General features: G+C 50.6%; 1 protein-coding gene across 5 annotated transcripts; it reads right to left on the bottom strand.

The window, feature by feature from the left end:
- Positions 1 to 233: 233 nt before the first annotated feature.
- Positions 234 to 18184, bottom strand: VPS33B (VPS33B late endosome and lysosome associated). 5 transcript variants are annotated; one of them, XM_047086694.1, is made up of 23 exons: positions 17748 to 18184; positions 16192 to 16272; positions 15768 to 15829; positions 14608 to 14657; positions 14106 to 14173; positions 9511 to 9556; positions 8406 to 8500; positions 8022 to 8126; positions 7518 to 7614; positions 7219 to 7296; positions 6943 to 7016; positions 6577 to 6663; positions 6296 to 6386; positions 5837 to 5911; positions 5500 to 5564; positions 5323 to 5377; positions 3550 to 3596; positions 2875 to 3007; positions 2207 to 2280; positions 1348 to 1449; positions 1089 to 1164; positions 879 to 995; positions 234 to 604 (listed from the first exon to the last, which is right to left on the bottom strand). In XM_047086694.1, exons 1-23 carry the CDS (start codon positions 17841 to 17843, stop codon positions 525 to 527), a joined length of 1854 nt encoding a protein of 617 aa, XP_046942650.1. In that variant the 5' UTR covers positions 17844 to 18184; the 3' UTR covers positions 234 to 524. The 5 variants fall into 5 exon arrangements, with proteins under 5 accessions (XP_046942650.1, XP_046942652.1, XP_046942651.1 ...); XM_047086696.1 differs by having other exon boundaries at positions 16192 to 16346; positions 17748 to 17830; XM_047086695.1 differs by lacking the exon at positions 16192 to 16272 and having other exon boundaries at positions 17748 to 18182.
- Positions 18185 to 22740: the final 4556 nt, after the last annotated feature.

Raw genomic sequence — 22740 nt, 5'->3', positions numbered from 1 at the left:
ATAATGAATTACAGATTTTTAGAAATGGAAGGGTGCTTACCGATCACCTATCTAATCCATCCCCCTCATTTTAGGGTTGGGGAAACTCTGGTACAGGGTGAGTTTCAGGGAGCACCAGACCGGCCCCAGAGCTCCTGCACAGTCCAGGCCACAGAACACACGAACCCCCAGTGGAAGGCGCCCCTGTACTCCACTGAGCAGACAGAAGTGCATGGCAAGGACTAAACATGACATCTGAGAGCAGAGGTTTTATTTACAATGATACTCAAACAGGATTTAGCAAAAGGTACCTCTTCCTCCCCCTCTTTTCAGCACAAGCTGCACTTCATCAACAAAAAAGAAATTTCCTGGGGGCAGGAAGTGAACGCTCTGCTCAAGTAACTTTCTGCTAAAGCCCACACAAGTTCTGCGCTCCCCAGCTCTGAGTAGGGTGGTTGGTGGACACTACATTAGCAGCTGGGACCAATTCCTGCATCTCCTCGGGAACGTGTCCAGGGAAGACGTCGACAGCGGCAGGGAGAACGTCAGGCTTTCACCTCACTCATGGCTTCCATGAGACGAGCACTGTTTGTGACTGCCGTGGTCAGAAAAATGAACCTGTACCCTATGGAGTCAAAAGCACCGGAGTCCCTGACTAAGAGCAGGTCACGGGCCCCCAGCACCAGCCACGTCAAGCCCTCGGGTCCACGGTCCCGGCTGGATCAGACACAGACGCATCCGCGCCCCGGTCCCGCACACGACGACTTGCAGCACTCGGTGGAAAGGGCGCCCTGCTATCCCGCCCACAGCCAGACCAGCGAGCGGTGCCGGGGCCAGTCGAGGAGCCTTCCTGAGCACTGCCCCTTGTCCCCCACATCCCACCTTCTGCTCCCTCTTACCTTTCTCTCTGCCCAGGAAGCGGAGGGCTGAGATCTCAGAGAACGTGCAGCCACCCAGGAACACCACCAAGATGAGGCGCAAGGACTCGCTGGAAGCCTTGTCTTCCTTGGTCATGTCTGCGAAGATCAGAGCAGACACTGCGTGTGGCGCGGTGCCCGCCCCCACCCGCTGCCGGCACCCGCCCCGCCCGCACGGTCAATGCCACGCACCTGTGAACGCCAACTCGCTGCAGTTGAGCAGCCTCAGCACCTCGTCCAGACCCTGCCAGCTCCGCCGCTCCAGCACCTGGGGGGGGAGGGGGGGGCACAGGCACCGCTTTCAAGCCCGAGACAGTGTCAGGCCTGGGAAAGGAGGGAGGCGGCAGGTGACCGTTGCCTTTCTTGTTAGTTAGCTAACAGTCGGGACAGGCCAGGCGGCCAGAGAAAGCAGAGCGCGGAGTATGAACGGGAGCGGGTCGCCTGTCCTCACCTGCTCAATGACTCGGCAGCTGAGGGGCACGTAAGCGCCACTGAAGACGTAAGCCATGTCCCGCGGCACTTTCAGGTCATACTCGCCATCCACACGTGGGATCTAAGGGGTAAAGGGGACTATGTGAGGCGTGTGACAACTCATCCCTCCAGCCCTTTATGCAGTCAGGGAAAAGTAGCATATCCCCCAAAACAGTTCTTATTTCAACTAAAGGGAAAACCGGCAAAATCCCTATTAAAAAAAAGGAAAAAGACTCCATAACCAAAGATTAAAGCTTTTGTTCAGTATCCACTGATTCCCTTGAATGAGCTCCCCACGTTCCCTGTGAAGGGCTGGAAAGAAAGATGCCCCTTTGCTGATTTCTTGGTGACATGGGACAGGTCTGTCACTGACGTGGCACTCAGCCTATCCTCTGGCATTGGCGGGTGCTTGTTACATGTTTATTAAGTAAATGAATTTTGTGTCTTGTCTCGTTACTTTTTAATTTTTTCAATGTTTATTTTTGAGATAAAGAGAAACACACACAGAGTGGGAGCGGGCGAAGGGCAGAGAGCGAGAGAGGGAGACACAGAATCTGAAGCAGGCTCCAGGCTCTGAGCTGTCAGTACACAGCCCGACACGGGGCTCGAACTCACGAACTGTGAGATCATGACCTGAGCTGAAGTCGGACGCTTAACCGACTGAGCCACCCCAGTGCCCTGTGCCTTGCTTGTCTCATTATTAAATTAAGCTCATGCTGTAACGCTACCGAACAGAAGGATCTTTGTAAGAACAAAACAACAGAGAGGTTTGTGTGAATTCAAAGCACTCCACAAAGGACTGGACCCACGGCTGCCCCGTCTGTCCTGATCCTACATACCAAATTCAGCTTCTTACTGATGGCACGAAAATTGCTCCTCTTGGCCAGAGAACTGAAGGCATCAGTAATCTTCCCTGGGAAGGAAATCTGTGCTGGATTTCATTTAAGGTCTACAGGGTCATGACATCACCACAGGCGAAAGCACTCAGGAAATGACAAACGGCGGGACCGCTCACGTCTCAAGACTCTCCTCAAAGCCATTCACCTAGAATTCCCTAGACCCGATCAAGACATCACCACCCTTCTCCCCAGCACGGTCTCCCTCCTCCTACAGGGTGCCAACTATCTACTAAGCGCAATCCGCAGGGTGAACCTCGCTTACTGGCTAAGTGTGTGGGCCTTGGAGTCAAACTGACCTGGGCTCAAATCTGACTTATTGAGGGATGTTGAACAAGTCACATAACCTCTCTAAGCCTGTTGCCTTATCTATAAAATGGAGATTATGAACTTACTTTGTGAGGATTGACAAACTGTTACCTAAAGGTCTTAGTACTCAGTAAGTGGACAATACGTGGAACCTGCTCGTGGCGGAAGCAGTGGTAATGACAGTGAGAGTGAAGAATCCCGTTCTCCTTCCCCAGCTCATTCTCTCCCTCCCGGGGTGCTCTGCCTGTTGTGAGAAGAGGGGACTCGGGCCAAGGAAGGGGCTACCCGTGCCCTGTGCTCACCTGCAGCCTTGTCCGTCACCAGCTTGCTCACTTTACTCTCCATGGCCGTGAGGGTGTCCCCAGGGGCCTGCTCCGTCAGGAGCCCCGCTCGCCGCAGATTGGAGAAGGTTAGCAGGTGCTCGGGGCCATAGCTCTGAAGAAAATGCAATTCAGCCACTTACTGCGCACCCGCCACACCGTATCACATTGGGTGATATGGAGGTGAGGGACAGAAGGGTCATGTATTCTGTGCCCTGAAGAAATAACCAAACAGCAAACAAAAAAGAAAAAAAAAAGCACAGAACTGAGAGAGAACAGAGAAGGCCACTGATGTAAGGGTGGTGGGAAGGGCTTCACAGATGAGGTAAGACTGGAGAAAGACCTAGAAGGAAAGCTGTATCAACGCCTTCCAAGGCGCTGAAGTGAGGAAGAGTCCCAGGGGTGAGAACTCAGCTCTATGGCTCCAGTTCTCCCAGCACTGGCCATCCACCAAGAGAACCGAGAGTGGGAGAGACAAGGGCATGGGAGGGTCTCCACGTGCTGAAAGGTGACCGGCCTGAGACGCTCTAAGAGGGAGGCAGACGGAGAACAAAATGGGGACACAGACAGGAAAGGGGCCATTTCTTCTGTGTCTTTTAGGAATGTCCCATGACCTCCCTCCACCAAGTTCCCCCGAGTACATTCTCCTGGCCTTACCTGCAGATACTGTGTTTTCAGAGATCGGTAATCCTTGGGAATCAAACCTGGTAAGGAAGAGGAGACAGGCTCCTGCAAACACCAGCTGAAGTGTCCTTAAATCTACAGTCAGACCACCCACCCACCCACCCACCCATCCTCTTGCTGTCAAAAAAAACCCTTAATCAGGAGGAAAGGAATCGGTAAATGTTAACCTTGCATCCTATCCAGCCGATTCTAAACTGACTCTTAAATTTAAGCTTGCTCAGTGAGAGACAGAGCCTGGATCTGAGAGTTCCATGGCAGAGTCCTGCCTGAGCCCCAAGGCGCAGAGGGAGGGACGCGGGGAAGCGGGCTGCTCCCAGCGGGGGTGGCGGAGGGATGCGGCAGGAGGGAGGGGGCTCCTGCGCGTTTCTTCCTGCCGTTGGGCCAGCGCTACTGCGAATCACTTTACCGCTACTGAGGAATAGGACAGATGTTCAGATGAAGTCCAAAAGTGCAGCCTGCCATGCTTTCCTCCAGGGAGGTAGGGAGAATGGGCTTGCGACTCTGATAGTCAAAGGAGATGTAGAATAAGCCGACCACTCCTCGGGGCGGAAAGCAGCCTTGAAGACTAGTCCCCACCTGGACGGCTTCCGCGGTACACACGAGTTGTCGTAAAGGGTGAAGGGAGTGGAAGGTGCCTCCGGACGCGGATGAGTAAGTCACGGGGAAGAATGGCACAGCACGGGGAATAGTCAATGGCACTGTAACAGCGCTGTGTGGTGACAGGCGGTAGCTGCCCTGGTGGGGAGCCCAGCGTCACACGCACGGTGCCACACACCTGAAACTAACATGACATCGTGTGCCAACTATACTTCCCGCTGAAAAAAAAGCAGGTGAAAAAGCTGCATAAGCAGGTTAAAAGGTCTGCCACAAAAGGTCGCAGGATCTGAGCTTTTGGAAATGTTTGTGCAATTCCAAAAGGCTGTCCCCTTTTCCTGGACTGTATCTTCATTAGGAAACCTCGTTGAAGGCAGGAGGCCAGATGGAATAAATGCCACTCTGCGCTAAGCCTCTGCGGTCCTACGATGTGACGGGGACTGTTCTGGGGGCTTGGCTGTGGTCCTGCTTAGGGTCGGGATGATAAATTAGGACCTGGGGTGTCTCACTCAGAACAAAAACTGCTTTATTTTACGGGGGAAAGAATCCAAATTACTGGGAAACGTTCTGTCTGCTAGGACATTCGTCTCCGTCCTTCAAAATGATTTCTGAGGGGCGCCTGGGTGGCTCAGTCGGTTGAGCGGCCGACTTCGGCTCAGGTCATGATCTCACGGTCCGTGAGTTCAAGCCCCGCGTCGGGCTCTGTGCTGACAGCTCGGAGCCTGGAGCCTGTTTCGGATTCCGTGTCTCCCTCTCTCTGACCCTCCCCCGTTCATGCTCTGTCTCTCTCTGTCTCAAAAATAAATAAACGTTGGGGCGCCTGGGTGGCGCAGTCGGTTAAGCGTCCGACTTCAGCCAGGTCACGATCCCGCGGTCCGTGAGTTCGAGCCCCGCGTCGGGCTCTGGGCTGATGGCTCAGAGCCTGGAGCCTGTTTCCGATTCTGTGTCTCCCTCTCTCTCTGTCCCTCCCCCGTTCATGCTCTGTCTCTCTCTGTCCCAAAAATAAATAAACGTTGAAAAAAAAAATTAAAAAAATAAATAAATAAATAAATAAATAAATAAACGTTAAAAAAAATTAAAAAAAAAAAAATGATTTCTGCCATCCCTAAGGTACAGTTTTGCAATCTGGCGTCTTCGGTTCCAGGGGCTCACCATTCTCAGTGATGGACAAAAGGCACATGAGGCGAAGGCTCTCTATAGGCGACACCTACACGGGAAGAAAGAGTCAAAGACAGTTCAAGTTTCAGGACATACATTCTCTCCCTTCCTCCCGCTGGAGGCCAACCCCACCGCGAAACACCGTTCCCGGAACCCCGGCCACCTGCTCACCTGCCGGTCTATGTGTTCTTCAATGTAGCTGGTGCTCTCCCGGATGTTGAAGCCCTCCAGCAGCGCTGTGAGTAAACACAGGGGAGCCTGTTATGGGGCTGGGGTGGGGGGAAGGTAGTGGGGGGGGTTGCCACCTGTGCTAACAGGTGTCTATCTCCCCATCTTTCTCCATCCTTGGGGTGGGTTAAGGACCCCCAGGACTTCCAGCAGGGAGCAGCACTCCCCACAGCCAGCATCGGCCGAAAGGAGCCAGAAGGCATCTCTGCCGGGTGGGACGGGGCTGGGAGCAAGGGAAGCCTTAGCAGGGGCAGGAGCCCAGCAGGACCGCCGCAGCTACCGTGCTCGGTCTTGATGAGCTCCTGGAAGTCCTGTTTGGTCTTCTTCTTCATGATGGATTCACAGGCCCCGATATCTACAGATAGGACAAAAAGCGAGCTGACGTACTCCTGGTTCTAAAAGGATGTGCCTTTATGTCCAGAAGAATAAAAACTTCTTACTGGCCACGCTGGAGACAGTTATGTGATTACGTGAGAGAGTGCGTATAAATTAGTTAGAATGATACCTGGCGCTTCAACTATGTAATAAAATTATCTAACGTTGTAATCGTTACTGCCGTTAAACCTATAGAAGTATACAAAACAAACGAACAAACAAACAAAACTTCTTAAGGCAAAATGCAGAAGCCCCTCTTCCCATGTCAGACCAAGCAAGATCACTGTGTGCTGGGTGAACAGAGAGCTCCTCTCTTGGGAGAGATCTCTGAGGCATCCCTTCGCCCTCCCCTCATGAAACCTACGGACGCTCAGCAGGCGGTGCTCCTGTTTCAGTCCCTTGAGCTCCTGGGACACGAAATTCTTCATCTGCTTGATGTCCATGCCTCTCCGGCGCTGGCGGAAGATCCCCTAACGTCAGCCTCTCCCGGCCCTCAGACATGAGCAGCCACCCCTCTCCCCTGGATCCCCCCGATGCAAGAGAAAAGACAGGGGGCTGTCATCATATCAGAAGGGAGCCGAAGGGCAGCAGCCTTGGGAGGCCACTGGGGAAACAGAACAGAGGACCCCCGGCCTAGAGCCTCACGTCATACTGAGCCTGTAAGTTCCGGGCCTTCTGGCTCAAAAAGCCAAAGACGTTGGAGAAGTGTTCATTACGAATCTCATTAAACACCTGCAAGGGGAACAAGACGGCAACGACTTACCAGAGAGACACCTAACCAGCGCCTCCTCCCTGAGCAGTGTGATGAGCGCACGAGAGCAGCGCCCAGCTGTTCTAGCAAAATCACGGAGAAAGCTGAGCTGATCTCCTAAGTGTGTGTCAAATACCAGCTCCGCGCTCGGGGTGTGCTCGCTCCCGGTGGGGAATCCCTCTCCACAGGCTCAGCCTCCCCTCCCAGAGCCGGGGCCCACGCCCCCCGGGCAAGCCCACAGCCAGCACCCATCCCCTCACCTTGTCCTCGGCATTGAGTAGCACCTTGAAGCTCCTGTCAGAGGATGTGACTTCTGGGCCAAAATCGACACTCCCTTTGAGAGCAGAGGGAGCAGCTATGAGGACCTCCGCTGAGGCCTTCTTTCTCCTACCCTTTCCTGAACTGCCATTAAAAGTCCCTGAACTATCTGGAAGCTAGCAGTCGGCTCTGAGTCTGGGGCTCTCCCACCAGCCTTGCCCCACGCAAGAGGCCCCAGCCGCCGAGCACCACCTCCATCTTGCCGGGACGCCGCTCACCACACTTGATGCGGAACGTGTCATCCACCAGGCCCTCGTAAACCACCTGGGAGCAAAGTGCCGTCACAAAGTCCACGTCTGAAATGAGATCCCCACCCATGAGGGTCCTCCCGGACCTATACGTCTACCCAGTTCACTCCGCGTCAGCTCCCGTGCCTCCAGAGGGCCCAAGCGCCACGCTCCCCATCAACGATGGCATTCACAGCCCCAACCTGAGGATCCCATCTGGGCCGCCACGTTCGCCATATCCTCACGTCTCCGAGGGTCCAAAGACAACGGGAGTGCTGAGTATAACGTACCTCTGTCCAGTAGGAAGATGTGTCCAATTTCTGGCCTTCGGCCCTTGGTTTCGCCATCCTCCTCCTCTTCTAGTGTCCTCCACAATTCATACGACATCTGCCAGGGACCAGGAAATTCCCAGTCTTGTGTCCAGGTCCCTGTGACAGCCCGCACCTACTGAAGCCCTCTTTTCCACATGACACCTCTATTTGACCCCAGGAGGGAAACTAATTGTTAACAATACGAACTCCGGCACCCGCACCTGTTCCCACCCCTTGCCCCTCCCCATGCCCATAGAGGCGTGTCCTTGGCCCCAAGGAAGACATGTAGGAGTGTTACCCCTGAGGCCCTGGCCCTGGCCTTTCCGTTAGCCACACAAGTCCTCCTCTCTGAGGACCTATTCCAGAACAAGAAAAGCAAGCTAAAGAATATACCTCTTATCACACATGCCCATGGGCAGTCCTTGGTGGGTAGAGAACGGGTGGAATGGGGGCTATCGGGACAAGATTGCTGCCAGTGCCCACCTTGGCACATCTGCCAATTCCGTAGCAGTTAGGGAAGGGTCCGTACAGAGTGCTGAGGAGGTGCAAGGCCTGCGCCACGGTGTTGATCCAACGCTGATCTCCCTCCTGCAGGGGCCATATGGGCCACAAAGATATGGGCCAAGCCAGCAGACCCATCTGGAGAGGGGCTAGGGCAGGAAGGCAGGGTGTGGGGACTGCTTGAAAGCTTTCATTCTGATTGGCCCCAGAGCAAGGCCTGCGGACATCAACCAGTAGCATTTGATCTAGAAACCAGTATCTCGAGTTAGGGGAAGGTTCCATCAGTATTTCCGGCCCACTGTAGCCCACTGGACTCCATGTTTGTCCCCACCTGTCAATGCCAAGACCCAAGGACCCTGAACTTACCAGGAAGTAGTCCCTGAAAAATTCTGGGAGCTCCATGCTCAACAGATCCACATCAAGAGGTAGCAAAGAAAAGGCCCATTCGTCACAGCTCACATCTGTGGGTACAGACGGCGTGAGTCTCCCTGCCGAAGGCACGGGGCTCCGCGCTGAGAAGGTCGGTCCCCACAGTCATGCCGAAATATCAGAGCACCTGCCACATGCCCAGCATGACACGAAGCACGGGACACCCAAAGATAAGTTTAAGACAGAGTCTGTGCCCTGAAGGAGTTCACGGTCTGATAACAAAAGGAGACCCGTACACCACAGCCACACCACGTGGTAAGGGGTGTGTGTGCGTTAGGGTGCCGACAAAAGTGCTGAGGAAACATCATTCCCTAGTGGACAAACACTGACAGGAAGCCACACAGGCGCAGGCACTGGGGCACTGGGGGTACTGTGGTGAACGGAATGGACACGCTCCCCATCTTCCGCGAGAGAACCTCAATCTAGTGGAAACGCACCAGACACATCTCATCACGGCTGTGCCCCACGGAGCTAGAAGAGGAATCCAGGAGCACAAACGTTCAGGGATCGAACCTCAACTATAGAGAGCATGGAAGAGTATAGGGGTGCCGGGGCAGAGGGAAGACAAGCGACATTTAAACTTAGAATTTGAGTAAAATTTGGGTATGGAAAAAAAAAAAGCTGAGGGTGAAAAATATTCTAGGCAACGGGAACAGCATGTGTGAAGTGCCCAAGGCAGGAGGAAAGGAGGGAGCAGCACACGGTGAGGGGGAGGGGGGAGGGAGGGAGCAACCACAGGAGGCCAAGGAGGCCCCCGGGTCCCAGCACAGGCGGAGTTCAGAGTTCCAGCCAGGAGCACGGGGAGCACTGTGCCGGATGCAGAGGCAAACAGAATGGAGGGCGCGCTCTCCCTGTGGGAAGGAGTCTCGGAAGGTAGGAATGGCGGCACCTGGCATCCCCTTCAGCCCTCCCTTTAGGGCCCTCTCCGGCCCCCCCTCGTCAGGAGCCTCCCCTCCTCCCAGGCCCACAGGCAGACACAGGGAGCCAGCGATCATTCCCTTCTTCGTGCTCCCCATTTCCACTCACAGTGGCCTTCTCTCACCTCCATAGACTCCCTCTTCCTCCAGCACCATCTCACACGCGTGAAACTGAAAGACAAGAGGGAGTGGCTGGTGACCGCCGCCTTCTCTGTGCTTCCGTCTCTGGAGCTCCACTGTCGCTGCTGAGGACAATACCTACTGAACCCAGCACCCACAAGGGAACGTGGACTCGGACGGCCAGGGAGGACCACTGGGACCGTCTAGCCCAGGGCTTTGTTTCCCTCTCATCCCCTTTATTTATGTATTCAGTCCAGTGCTCCTCTCTCCCCGAGAAACTGGAAAACTGCACAAAGGAGAAGGTATTTCAGCTGTCACCGAAGGGTGAGTCCCAAAGACAGACGTGCGAGGGAGGGCACGACCGCGCCTCGGAGGAAAGGGGTGGTGGCATGGAGAGGCTGGTCAGCGCATGTCCAGGGGACCCCTGGAGTCACTGAGAGGGGTCTGGGGATCCAGCCCGGGAGTCAACGGCACAGGGTGTTTAAAGTAAGTGGTGTGTGCGAGAGAAGAGAACAGGGAGGGGCACGAGAGCTACAGGGAGGATTCTAGGGAACACTGAAATTAAAAGGGCGCACCATGCGAGACCTGGAGAGAAGACAAGGGTGGCATGGAGGGGGGAGCAGGGGACGCAGCACCTCTAAAGGCAGGACGGTCAGAGTCTCAGGAAGAATGGGCAACAGTGTCAATGCTGGAGACATTAGGACGCGCGTGAACCAGGCATCACTGGATTTGACAACAGAGCCCTGGGAGGACTCAGCTTAAAGACCGAGGTGGGCGTGAGGGTGTGGGAGCAGCGGCGGCAAGACCTCTTCACAGAAGTGTGGACACAACAGGAGGCAGAGCCCCCGACAGGGAGAAGACACGAAGCAGGGAGGATCATCTAGAAGACACAGACACGGGGGCGCCTGGGGGGCTCAGTCGGTGAAGCATCCGACTTCGGCTAAGGTCCTGATCTGGCAGTCTGTGGGTTCGAGCCCCACGTCGGGCCCTGTGCTGACAGCTCGGAGCCTGGAGCCGGCTTCGGATTCTGTGTCTCCCTCTCTCTCTGCCCCTCCCCTGCTTGCACTTTGTCTCTCTCTCAAAAATAAATAAACACTAAAAAAAAGTAGAGAAAAAAAAAAAAAGAAAAAGTGGCAGACATAGTTGAAGACAGAAGAGAAAGGTCTACCTAACAAAGCAAGAGGGTAGAGAAGGAGCATGGATGTAGGGCTAAGAACACAGGTGAACCAGCTGATCAGGGAGGGGAAGAGGCCAGAGTCACTTCCTCCTTTGAGACCAGTGGGAAGAAGGCAAAATAATTAGAGGCAATGAGAACAGTGAAGCATATCATCTGATACTGATGATGATGGTACCAATGTACATTAAGCATTTTACACGTGCTAGGCATTGTCCTTAGCGTTTTATAAGGATTACCTCACAATCCTAGACTGACTCTACAAGATGTGGAAGATTAATGCTACGTGTTCCTTATTTTACTTTACACAGAAAAATCCTATTCATCCCTCACTTTTCTTTTTTAAAAAAATGCTTATTTATTTTGAGAGAGAGCAGGGGAGGGACAGAGAGAGAAGAGAGAGTCCCAAGCAGGCTGCACAACGTCAGTGCAGAGCCCGACGTGGGGCTCGAACTCACTTACTGCAAGACCATGACCTGAGCCGAAACCAAGAATTGGATGCCTAACCGACAGAGCCACCCAGGTGTCCCTTTCTTTCTTTTCTTTTCTTTTTTTTTTAAAGTAGGCTCTGGGGCACCTGGGTGGCTCAGTTGGTTAAATGACTGACTTCGGCTCAAGTCATGATCTTGAAGCAGTTACTGAGTTTGAGCCCCGCGTGGGGCCCTGTGCTGATAGCACAGAGCTTGGAGCCTACTTTGGATTCTGTGTCTCCTTTTCTCTCTGCCCCTGCCCCATTCTCGCCCTCTCTCTCTCTCTCTCTCTCTCTCTCTCTCTCAAAAATAAACATTAGGGGCGCCTGGGTGGCGCAGTCGGTTAAGCGTCTGACTTCAGCCAGGTCACGATCTCGCGGTCCGTGAGTTCGAGCCCCGCGTCGGGCTCTGGGCTGATGGCTCAGAGCCTGGACCCTGTTTCCGATTCTGTGTCTCCCTCTCTCTCTGCCCCTCCCCCGTTCATGCTCTGTCTCTCTCTGTCCCAAAAATAAATAAACGTTGAAAAAAAATTTAAAAAAAAAAAATAAATAAACATTAGAAAAAAATTTTTAAGAAAAATAAAAAATAAAGGAGGCTCTACACCCAATGTGGGGCTTGAACTCACAACCCCGAGATCAAGAGTCATGTGCTCTATGGACTGAGACAGCCAGGTGCCCCATCCCTCACTCATTTCTGTCAGTAAAACTGAAACTGTGGGCCTACTTTTAGGGCTGAGAGTTCCAGAGCCCAGATCGACAACTGCCAATCTTCATAATTAAGAAGAGGAGTCTCGGGAAGAGAGAGAGATAACCTCTTTGCTATGGCTACTGAGAAAGAGGTGGTTCAGTGACAGAAAATTCGGTCAAAGAATCTGATTAGTTAGGATGTGAGATGGAGAAGATTCACTGAAATACCGATTTTGTTTTCCTGTGTAAGAGGGAGGCTTGTAGGATTATCTGAAACTATTACCAACTTGTTCTATCTCATTTAAACAAATCTGTCCTTGGAAGTACACTTTGAAAAAAGGGGTTCTGTAAGACTCCAAAAACTGGAATTTACTGCCACAGCTCCTTTAATAACATTAAAAAGTAACCTATAACTCCGAACAGTTATCATAGTCAATAATTTCTTGTCCTGGTAATGATGTTATACTTGAAATATCTGTATTTCTAAACAGAATAAACAGCTGTAAGACTCTTCGACAAATTTTCAAATGATCTTCAATGGAAGATCATTGACTCTTTCTTCTTCTTCCTTTCACATAAGAAAACAATATAAGCCTGTGATTTCACAACAAAAGTTGAAAGCCACTTAAATCAAGCGAGGTAACTACTTGCCATTTGCAACGACACGGATGGATCTAAAAAGTGTAACGCTAAGAGAAGTAAGTCGGTCAAAGAAAGACAAATACCATATGATTTCAATCATATGTGGAATTTTTTTATGTTTATTTATTTATTTTTGAGAGAGAGAGAGAGAGAGAGAGCATGCGGGATGGGGCAGACAGAGACAGAGAAAGAGAATCCCAAGCAGGCTCCACACTGTCAGTGCAGAGCCCGATGTGGGGCTCAATCTCACAACCAGGGGATCAAGACCTGAGCTGAAATCAAGAGTCGGACGCTTACCCGACTAAGCCACCCAGGTGCCCCTCACTTCTGGAATTTAACAAACGAATGAGCAAAGGGAAAACAAAAGAGAGAGAGACATGAACCAAGAAACACTCCTCTAACTACAGACAATACGCTGACGGTCATCAGATGGGAGGTGCGTGGGGGGACGGGGGGAACAGGTGATGGGGAGTAAGGAGGGCGCTTGCGATGAGCACAGGGTGATGTATGGAACTGGTGACTCACTGCCTTACACACCTAAAACTAATTACGCTGTATGTTAACTATACCGAAATTAAAATAACAAAAAGTGAAAATGCTCAGCCCTGTTATAAAAAAGAGAGGTAAGTACTACTATCAACTCCATTTCATAGATGAGAAAACTGGGACACAGAGCACTGAGGAACCCCATCCAAGATCACACAGTTAATCAGAGCTAAGCAAGGATTCGCAGCCACTTTGGCTTTATTAGTCTTAGCTACCGCTTCCATTTTCTCTAGTTTTTTGGGGAAAATTGAAAAAGAATAAACCCCTGTCCTTTCAACCTTAATTTCCATCTGCTCTACATGCGACATGCACTATTTCGTTCAGCTTTATAGGCCTAGGGCAGGCAGTGCAAAGACCTGGTACATCATTCCTTCTCATCAGTAAGACGGAAGATATACCCATGATGCACCTTGCTGACGTGGCAGTGAGAGTGGAGTTGGATGGACTCAGGAAACGGAGGAGCCACGGCAGGTCCCCAAACACTACAAGTACTGAGCTAAAAAGGATGGAAGAGACCTAGCCTGGTCGTGCTAACTCCTGTGGGACCGTGGGCCTTGCTTCCCTCTGCTGCTCAAAGCTGGGGTGGAGTTCAATGGTCTCTAAGGTTCCTTTCTCGTGTAAGAAAAGGCTTTTCCAAAGTATATCGGTAGAGTTCTAGTAACCCGGAGGCAGCTGGCCACATGCCTTGGATGAGCATGACAGGGGGTGTGGGGTGGGGGGTGGGGGGGGTAATGACTTATTGTATTTATTATTAAAGGGATAGAAGAAGAAAGTCACTGAAACCATAATACAGTGCACCTTACAGTACAGAAATTTGTGTGAGAAGGGATACACAGCAGGTTCTACTTCACAAGAAGTCTACGTAGAGGCCACCTCTCACAATTCCACAGTCCTTAACTGGGGCAGTTTGATGACAGACCCTCCGCTAAACGGTAAGGACCATGTCAATGACAAGACCAGGATGGGTATTTTGTTCAGTCACATAGTTTGCTTCGCAGGAGATACGGCTATTGGGCCCCGGCCCCTTCCCAGCCTTCCATCTTGATCTACCTTCTCCTATTCCCACCAGCACCCAGACTCACCTTCTGAGGGCTGAAGATCACTTTGTATTTCCGAGTTCGGCCAGCCAACTTGTCAGCATTGACGAGACCTACAGACACAAGGAACGCAATCCAGAAAGCCATGGGCCATTTGTTAGACTAGAAGCAAGGAAGCGGATATCTTCTACAAGTGGTACGGCCAACTCGAAACATCTTTTCTTTTTAAAGTGGGTTTTTTTTTTTTAAGCTTATTTATTTAGACAGAGACAGAGAGAGACAGAGCAAGTGGGGGAGGGGCAAAGAGAGAGAGAGGGAGAGAGAATCCCAAGCAGGCCAAAGCCCACTGTCAGCCCAAAGCCCGACATGGGGCTCAAACCCATGGAACACATGATCACCACCTGAGCTAAACAGACGCTTAACCGAATGCGCCACCCAGGAGCCCCTCGAACCATCTTTTCTTTTAAAAGGTCCTCACGGCCCAAGCCCTTAATCTTGGCCACTCCTTCCCAGGTCTTAGTTACACGCAGCACCACGGCATACTCACTGGCAACGTATCGCATGTTCTTGATGCGCGGTCTGACCAAGAAGCACAACCTGCGGGAGAGAAAGGGAAAAGAACCAGAAAGCCGCAGTGAAGGGAAGTCATGGAGGCGGTGATGGCAGCTTGGGAGAAACTGAAACGTGAACTCTCTCACCATCTGCTCGTCTTGCCGGGCCTACCGTTCTCAGCCGAGCCAAAGCTCGGCCAGGCTCCCCTGGCCTACAGAAGACTCCCTTCCGTACAACAGCTACACCGGCACTCGAGGTGGGGGTGGGGGGCGCCAGGGGCTCCTGCTCTCCCATAATTTACAATCTACTGGGCAAAATGAGATGCACGTATGTATGGAGTATATTAATAATCAAGTGTTAAAAAACAACACAAGAAAGTATAGTGTTTTTCAAATTGGGGTATTTTCCTCTAAAGGAGGATAAATGTTACTTACGACAGAAAAACAAACAAAATAAAAACATAGGCCAGACAACAGGCTGTATGCGACCGAGTGCCGGGTGAACAGGACAGATACTAAACACCAGGGAAATACGGAGGAGGAGAAAAGCCCCCAGGAGTGGAAGGGCGACCCAGAGCTTCATGGAGCAGGTGGCACCGGGCTCTGAAGGCTGGGTGGTTTTCGCAGGAGCAGTGAGGGCAGGAGAGAACTGCACGCGGTGAATGGAGTGGCCCGGGGCAGGGGGCAAAGGCATAGCTGGGTGGCATGTGTGTGTGTGTGTGTGTGTGTGTGTGTGTGTGTGTGTCAAGTAGAGGCTTGAGGGGACAAGTGACAGACGAGGCTGGAAAGGCAGCATGAGCCGCGCTGCAGACAGCCTTGGAATCTGTGATGGTCAATCTGGACTTCACTCGGTAAATAAGGGGAGCCTTGGAGGTTCCTGTGAGGAGTGTAGTGGAAATATTTTTGGACGATTAATCAGTCTGGTTTAGCGACGGCAGACTGGATTAGAGAGAGACGAGAACAAGGGAGGGAGAAAGTGCCGAAAGGGAGACCAGTTACGAGGCCACGGCATGACCTAGGTGTGAGTTGGTAGAAGTGAAGGGAGATGAACCAGAGCGCAAACATGGCGCCAGGCTCCAGCCAAGGCCAGACCGGGGGCAGACGTGCGGGGCCCTCCTCCAGCCTGGGGCCTGGACGGACTCTCCCAGACACTCACTGTTCACTGGAGCTGACGGCTGGCTTGTTCTCCACCTTGTACAGCTTGTCTACTTCATGTTGCTACAGAGAGAAGCCAACAAGGCCAAGGATGTAAGTGCTTGAAACCCAAAGCATGACACAAAGGGTGCACTGCAGTAAGGGCTCCTGTTCGTGGTACTTTCTAGGAATCAAACTGCCTCCCTGACAACCATCCCACCGAACTTTCCTCACGCTGGCAACAGAAAAAAATAACAAAAAACCAAGACCAAACAATTCAAAAACAATCCAAACAATAGCATCGATCCCCCTTCATCCACCCGATTCAGCTACTCTGCATTTACTAGTAGGGTAGTCACTCTTTGGTAATTCGTACTGCTCATCAAAAGCAAAACTGCTTAATGAGGAAAGAGGGGCCAGAGTCCACTGGGAAGAGGGACAGGTACCTTCAAGATGGAGACATTGGCGATACGATCCAAAGGGCTCATGAGATCTGCCTCAATGAACAAGTCTTTTTTCCCCGGGAGCTGAAGGACACAGTATCTTGGGTCACTCACAGGTCCCACACGCTCCCTCAGCTGAGAGCCTGTCCAGCCATCCACTTAATAAAAGCACAGACCGAGTTGGGAGTGTGGGGGGCATCATATCATCTACTCCAGCACCTTATTCATTGTCTATATCCACACTGGACATTTCTTTATATATTCACCCCGTCTGTCTTCTCATTTCCTGTACCAGTGGAAAATTATTTCACCTTCTTTCCAAGGTTAAGGCCTGTCACTCAACACATATATATATAAATCTATACATTTATTAAGCACATGCCATTGCTTGATTCTTCACTACGGACTCATTGGAGACCGTGTTGAACAAAACAGATGTCCTCAAGGACCTTCTAATCTAGTGGGGAACATGGACATTAAACAAATAAATAAGCATATAACCCATTACCACTATAGCAACAACATTATTTTCCAAGTAAGACAAGATAAAAATCTCAAGCTCAGCTTTGCTTCTCTCTCCACCTTCACGAACAATCAGTAGATCTTTGAGTCTTCTTCCGTCCCGACTGGAAATCCATCACTTCCCTTCATTCCCACTGTCACTAATTTTGCCTCATCAATGGTCTCCCAGCTAGCGTTTCTCTTGTTGCCCATGTTACCCCACTCCACACATGGCTATGAGCCATCTTCAAGCATTGCTTCACGCAGTTAAGGGGGGAAAGAAAATCTTCAGTGGGTCCTAAAGCCTACTGCATAATTTCTGATTGCTCTCTTCCCTGTAAATGCCTTGTCCTTCCCTGATTCCTCAACTTCGCTCCTACCAACCAGTCTATCTGCCTGGAACACGGTCCTCCATTTCCAAGGAGAATATGCTTATTCCTCACAATGCTAGAATCCTTGAAACTCCTGACCACTCCAACTAGAAATGGCTGCTTGTTCTGTTTTTGTTTTGTTTTGTTTTGTTTTGTTTTAATTTTTTTTAACATTTATTTATTTTTGAGACAGAGAGAGACAGAGCATGAACGGGGGAGGGGCAGAGAGAGAGGGAGACACAGAATCGGAAGCAGGCTCCAGGCTCTGAGCCATCAGTATGGCTGCTTGTTCTGAATGCTTCTGACACTCTAGCTGTCACCCGTTTACCACGTGATATCACCTATGTGGTTAATTTGCGCTTCACAGGGCTCCTACTAGAGTAAATCCCTAACGACAAAGACGTCTTAACCATCTCTCCATCCCCGGTGATGCGGGGCACGACTGGTCTCCCTTGCCTCTACGAAAAACGAGTGACTTTCATGAACTGTCCGTCAGGTCCCAAGCAGCTCTTACTGCCCTCTGGTTTTCCTCCCTAAATGCATCATTTTTGGACCTGCTATAGAAACTCCAAGGACAATACCAAGGGCCTGGACCCAGACCAAGGGGACTCCGCAAGAAAGAACAACGCGCCCAGCGAGCGCTAAACTGTTGATGCGGAAAAGGCCCCAGGCGTGGCGGGCACTGACCTGCTCCAGCAGATAGATGAGCTGGTCTCGGGCCAGTCTCTTGAGCATGGAGAAGTCAGGTAGCTCTGGGGCGTCCAGCCGATGGGGAAAAGCCATGGCAACGAAAACCGGAGCCGCAGGGTGGAAGGGGGACGCCCTCCGCTCGGAGAAAGTCGGCAGCAGCCCAGGCTGAGCGCAGGGCGGCGCTCCTTCGGGCTTGGGCACCGTTCGAAAGAGCCCCCCGAAGGGGCTCTCGCTCCTGCACTGGAATGAATGGCCGGGCCACCTGTCGGTCAGACAGCCGCAGCGTCGGAGGACACTCGTCCAGATCAGCAGCCCCGGGACCGACCCGCCCCTCCCCGGTCCACTCCCCCCCGTCCCAGGATTCCGGTCTACACCCGCAGGTTTCTTTCGCGGCGTGCGGGAAGAACCCCGCCTCCTGCCGGAGAGCGAAGCGACTTCCTAGACCTCCCGGAAGTCCCGTGTGCTCGACCAGCGCTTAGCGTATCGGGAAGGGGACGGCGTCCTGTAAGGGACAGTTGAAAACGCGGGAGCAACGGGTAAACGTTACAGTCTCATACCTGGCCAGAGGGGAGGGTTCCTATCATAAAAGGATGACATCTTAAACTAATTTTTAAGGGTACACCCAATTCTCCAAGTTCGCGCAAGCGAGGGTTGGACACTTGCTAGATTTTGAGAACTTCGTAAAATGGGCGAGTCCGACTCGGAGTCCGGAGGGCACTGATCCCTAGGGATCTTGACTGTCAGTCAAATCTATTCCACAAACTTGGCTGCCAACTGGGAGCGCTGTGGCTTCCCAGCTGCAGGAGGCAAGACGCGGAGGGATGGGATGCGGCGGAGAAAAGAAGGGGAACGCGTTAGGATCCAATGGAAGCTAAGTCCCGCCCCCTGTGACCTTCGGCTACCGGAGTTTGGATAAATATCCTTCTTGGGAAAACGGATAAATAAGCTGTGGCATATTCATACAATAAAAATAACGCAATAAATGAAAGAACCCAGATACAGGGTGGCATCTGTATGATGCCATTAATATACAGTTCTAGAACAGGATAACATAATCAGTGGTGGAAAATTTTTCAGAAAAGTGATTGGCTTTGGGGTAAGAATTGCCTGGGAAGAGAAATTAGGGAATTTTCAGGGGTGATAGTAATCATCCATATCCGCCTAGTTTTTTTGTTTTGTTTTGTTTTTAAGCCATTGTAATGGACGGATCCGCTGAGAATACCTGCACTCACTAATCAATCATAACATCACATCCTCATCTCGTGGTGAGATACATAGAAGTACAAAGCATCACTCAATACCAAAAATTGAATCTGATCAAGTCTCAAGATCCAACTACCAGTTGATAGGAAATATAGAGAGTAGTAGGGACATGATAATAGACATCATAGGAATAAAAAAAACTATATCCAAAACACAGGAAATACGTAAGGTAAATAACCCATAAAACAGTGAAGGGAATAAAGTGGAAGAAACCACTTTAGAATATGATACTCCCGGGACACAACCACATCATGCAATGTTGCAAAATGTGGACCTTGTCTGGATCCTAATCCCAAGAAATCAAACGTGGAAGTAAGTCATTTATGAAACAGTAAGAGAATATTATCGGGATGTTAGCTGATATTGAATACTAAAACTTTTAAGGTATAGTAATGGCTTATGTGTCTATGTTAAAAAGGAGTCCTAATCTCTTTGAAATACATATTAAAGTTCTTACAGATGAAATAATATGAAGTCTAGGATTTGCTTTAAAATAAGCCAGGGGGACCTGTGGGGCAAATAATGAAAAAAGATTGGCCATATGTTAAATGTGAAACTGAGCAATGGTACACAGGGGTTCACTGCATTGCAATATTATCCCTACTTTCATATGCTTGAAAAATCCTCTAATACAAGATTAAACAAAAAACAAGAAGCTTTTCTGCTCACACTGGGCTTCAAGAGCTCATCTAGTATTTTGTACTGAGCTTTTCCTACTCCCCCACCCCTCAGGAGATTGAATCTCAGCTGCGGAGAGGTGGAAACTGCCCTGAGCAGATTAGTGACACATATACCCTCTCGGGAGCAGGGACTTAAGTCCCTTCTGTTTGTAGTTTGCTAGCCTCTTGAGCTTGGCCCCAAGGTTGCAGAGAGTTTCCATTCCACCCACAGCCGCCTTCTCTCCAACTTGGGCAGAGCCTTGTCAACTGTTGCTTCCTCCACCTGACCCTGCACCTATGCCCCCAAAGTGCAACTCCACCTCGTACGTTGTGATGTCAATGGCTTTCATCGTGTCATGAAATGGGACTCCCTGGGGAGAGGGCACTATAGAGTCCTATGACCCCAGCCCAGTGGAACAGACTGGGTGAATCCCACCTCCCCCTTTCCAGCTTGGGTTGGGGGAAGGGTGCGCAGTTTCCCAAAACACTGCAGTGCTGGTGAGTTAGGATGTGAGACATGCTGACAGAATAAAGCAGGAACCGATCAACTTGGAGAAAGCTTAGGTCTTGTTGTTGGCTGAGGTCTGGATGAGTAGGCTGGCAGAGGTAAAAGGCAGGGCTTTCTGCCATTGTGGACTAGCTGATCAGTGAGGTTTTCCAACCATTTCTTCATTCACTCAACCAATGTTGAAATCTATGTTAGGAGCTGAAAACTACAGCAATGAACACAGACCGGTCTCGTGCTCCCATGGGGTCTACATTCTAATGGAGGCAAAGTATGTGATGACAGACAATACAGTAGCAATCCATTTCAAATGGCAGGGAACATTAAACATGGTGATAGAATGTGAACGTGGTGATAGAATGTGAAGGGAGTTGCTTTAGACTGGGTAATCAGGGAAAGCCTAAGAAAGTAACATTTGAGGGGGGCCTGGATGGCTCAGTCAGCTATGCGTCCAACTTCGGCTAGGGTCATGACCTCATGCATCGGGCTCTGTGCTAACAGCTTGGACCTGGAACCTGCTTCAGATTCTGTCTCCCTCTCTTTCCCAATCTCTCTCCCCCCACCCTCTCTCTCTCTCTCTCACACACACACACACACACATTAAAAATATGTATTTTAGGGGCGCCTGGGTGGCGCAGTCGGTTAAGCGTCCGACTTCAGCCAGGTCACGATCTCGCGGTACGTGAGTTCGAGCCCCGCGTCGGGCTCTGGGCTGATGGCTCGGGGCCTGGAGCCTGTTTCCGATTCTGTGTCTCCCTCTCTCTCTGCCCCTCCCCCGTTCATGCTCTGTCTCTCTCTGTCTCAAAAATAAATAAACGTTAAAAAAAATATATGTATTTTAAAAAAAGTAACATTTGATCTGAGACTTGAATGACACGGAACTGGCCATGTGAAAATCTGGAGACAAAGAACTAGTAAGGACAAAACCTTAGATTGGCATTTTTAAGAATGGAAAAAAGATTTAAGCTTGGTAAGTAATAGGATGGTAGGGAATGAGGTAAATGACAAACTTATCAAAGTTTTTAACAACAGCTTCTAATTTTCCGTAGCCAACTGGGGAAAGGGCATGGTCAAATGATTTACAGGAGTTAAAAATGCCCGGGGCACCTGGGTGGCTCAGTCAGTTAAGCGTCTGACTTTGGCTCAGGTCATGATCTAGCAGTTTGTGAGTTTGAGCCCCGTGTCGGGCTCTGTGCTGACAGCTTAGAGCCTGGAGCCTGCTTCAGATTCTGTCTCCCTCTTTCTCTGCCCCTCCCCCACTCATGCTCTGTCTCCCCCAAATAAGTATTTTTTTAAATGCCACTTTAATCAAATAGCATCTTCCAAGGCGCCTGGGTGTCTTAGTCAGTTGAACACCCAACTCTTGATTTTGGTTCAGGTCATGATCCCAGTATCATGGGATAAAGCCCTGCATTGAGCAGAGTGCTTGAGCTTGGAGCTTGCTTGGGATTCTCCCTCTCTCCCTTGCTCGCTCTCTAAAATAAAAAATGTATTTAAAAACTAGCATCTTCTCGAGCGCCTGGGTGGCTCAGTCGGTTGAGCGTCTGACTTTCAGCTCAGGTCATGATCTCACCGTTGGTGAGTTCGAGCCCCACGTCGGGCTCCGTGCTGACAGCTCAGAGCCTGGAGCCTCTTCAGATTCTGTGTCTCCCTCTCTCTCTGCCCCTCCCCAACTCATGCTCTGTCTCCATCTCAGAAATAAATGAACATTATAAAAAAAATTTTTTTTTTAAAGTAGCATCTTTTACCTCTTAAAACTAAAAAGTTCTGGGCGCCTGGGTGGTGCAGTCGGTTAAGCGTCCGACTTCAGCCAGGTCACGATCTCGAGGTCCGGGAGTTCGAGCCCCGCGTCGGGCTCTGGGCTGATGGCTCAGAGCCTGGAGCCTGTTTCCGATTCTGTGTCTCCCTCTCTCTCTGCCCCTCCCCCATTCATGCTCTGTCTCTCTCTGTCCCAAAAATAAATAAACGTTGAAAAAAAATTAAAAAAAAAACAAAACTAAAAAATTCTAATTACCTTATGTTTTAATCATAAAAGTACTGAGGGGCGCCTGAGCATCATGATCTCATGGTTGGTGAGTTCGAGCCCCACAAGGCTGTACTGACAGCTCAGAGCCTGGAGCCTGCTTTGAATTCTGACTCCCTTTCTCTGCTCCTCCCCCTCGCTCGCGCTCTCTCGCACTCTCTCTCTCAAAAATAAACATTAAAAAGATTTTTTTAGTGTATTAATAGGCTAGTGACAGAGCAGTGATAATAGGACCTTATTTGCCCGCTGCTGTATTACCAGAAACTGGATTCTCTTTGATTGGCAGGTGATAGGGCCTTGCTATTTATACTGAACAAATGCCCAAGTTAACAGTAATCAATGATACTGTAATGGCTATTAATGACACTTGAAATAGCAAGGAGATTCACAAACACACTCAATGACAGGTTTGGAAAATCAATTATTTTCATTAAACACCCTGCACTTAAATTCTGAATAACCAGTTTTTGCCAGGAAGTTGTTAAAATGAGGCATGGCTGAAAACTGTCATTGGGCTCTTCTGTTGCGTGCACGTGTCTC

Source organism: Lynx rufus, unplaced genomic scaffold (assembly GCF_022079265.1).
Source record: "Lynx rufus isolate CCGP_SWC_20201006 ecotype Redwood Valley unplaced genomic scaffold, mLynRuf1.p SCAF_21, whole genome shotgun sequence".
Lineage (NCBI taxonomy): Eukaryota > Metazoa > Chordata > Mammalia > Carnivora > Felidae > Lynx > Lynx rufus.
The sequence above is the reverse complement of the archived record's forward strand: the minus strand, read 5'-3'. Positions and strand labels throughout refer to the sequence as shown.

Coding starts and splice junctions, on each gene's coding strand:
- VPS33B (XM_047086694.1), bottom strand. CDS start 17,843: ATGGCTTTTCCCCATCGGCTGGACGCCCCAGAGCTACCTGACTTCTCC. Junction 7,017..7,218: donor CACGTTCCGCATCAAGTGTG/GTGAGCGGCGTC, acceptor CTGCTCTCAAAG/GGAGTGTCGATTTTGGCCCA. Junction 996..1,088: donor CAGCGAGTTGGCGTTCACAG/GTGCGTGGCATT, acceptor TGATCTTCGCAG/ACATGACCAAGGAAGACAAG.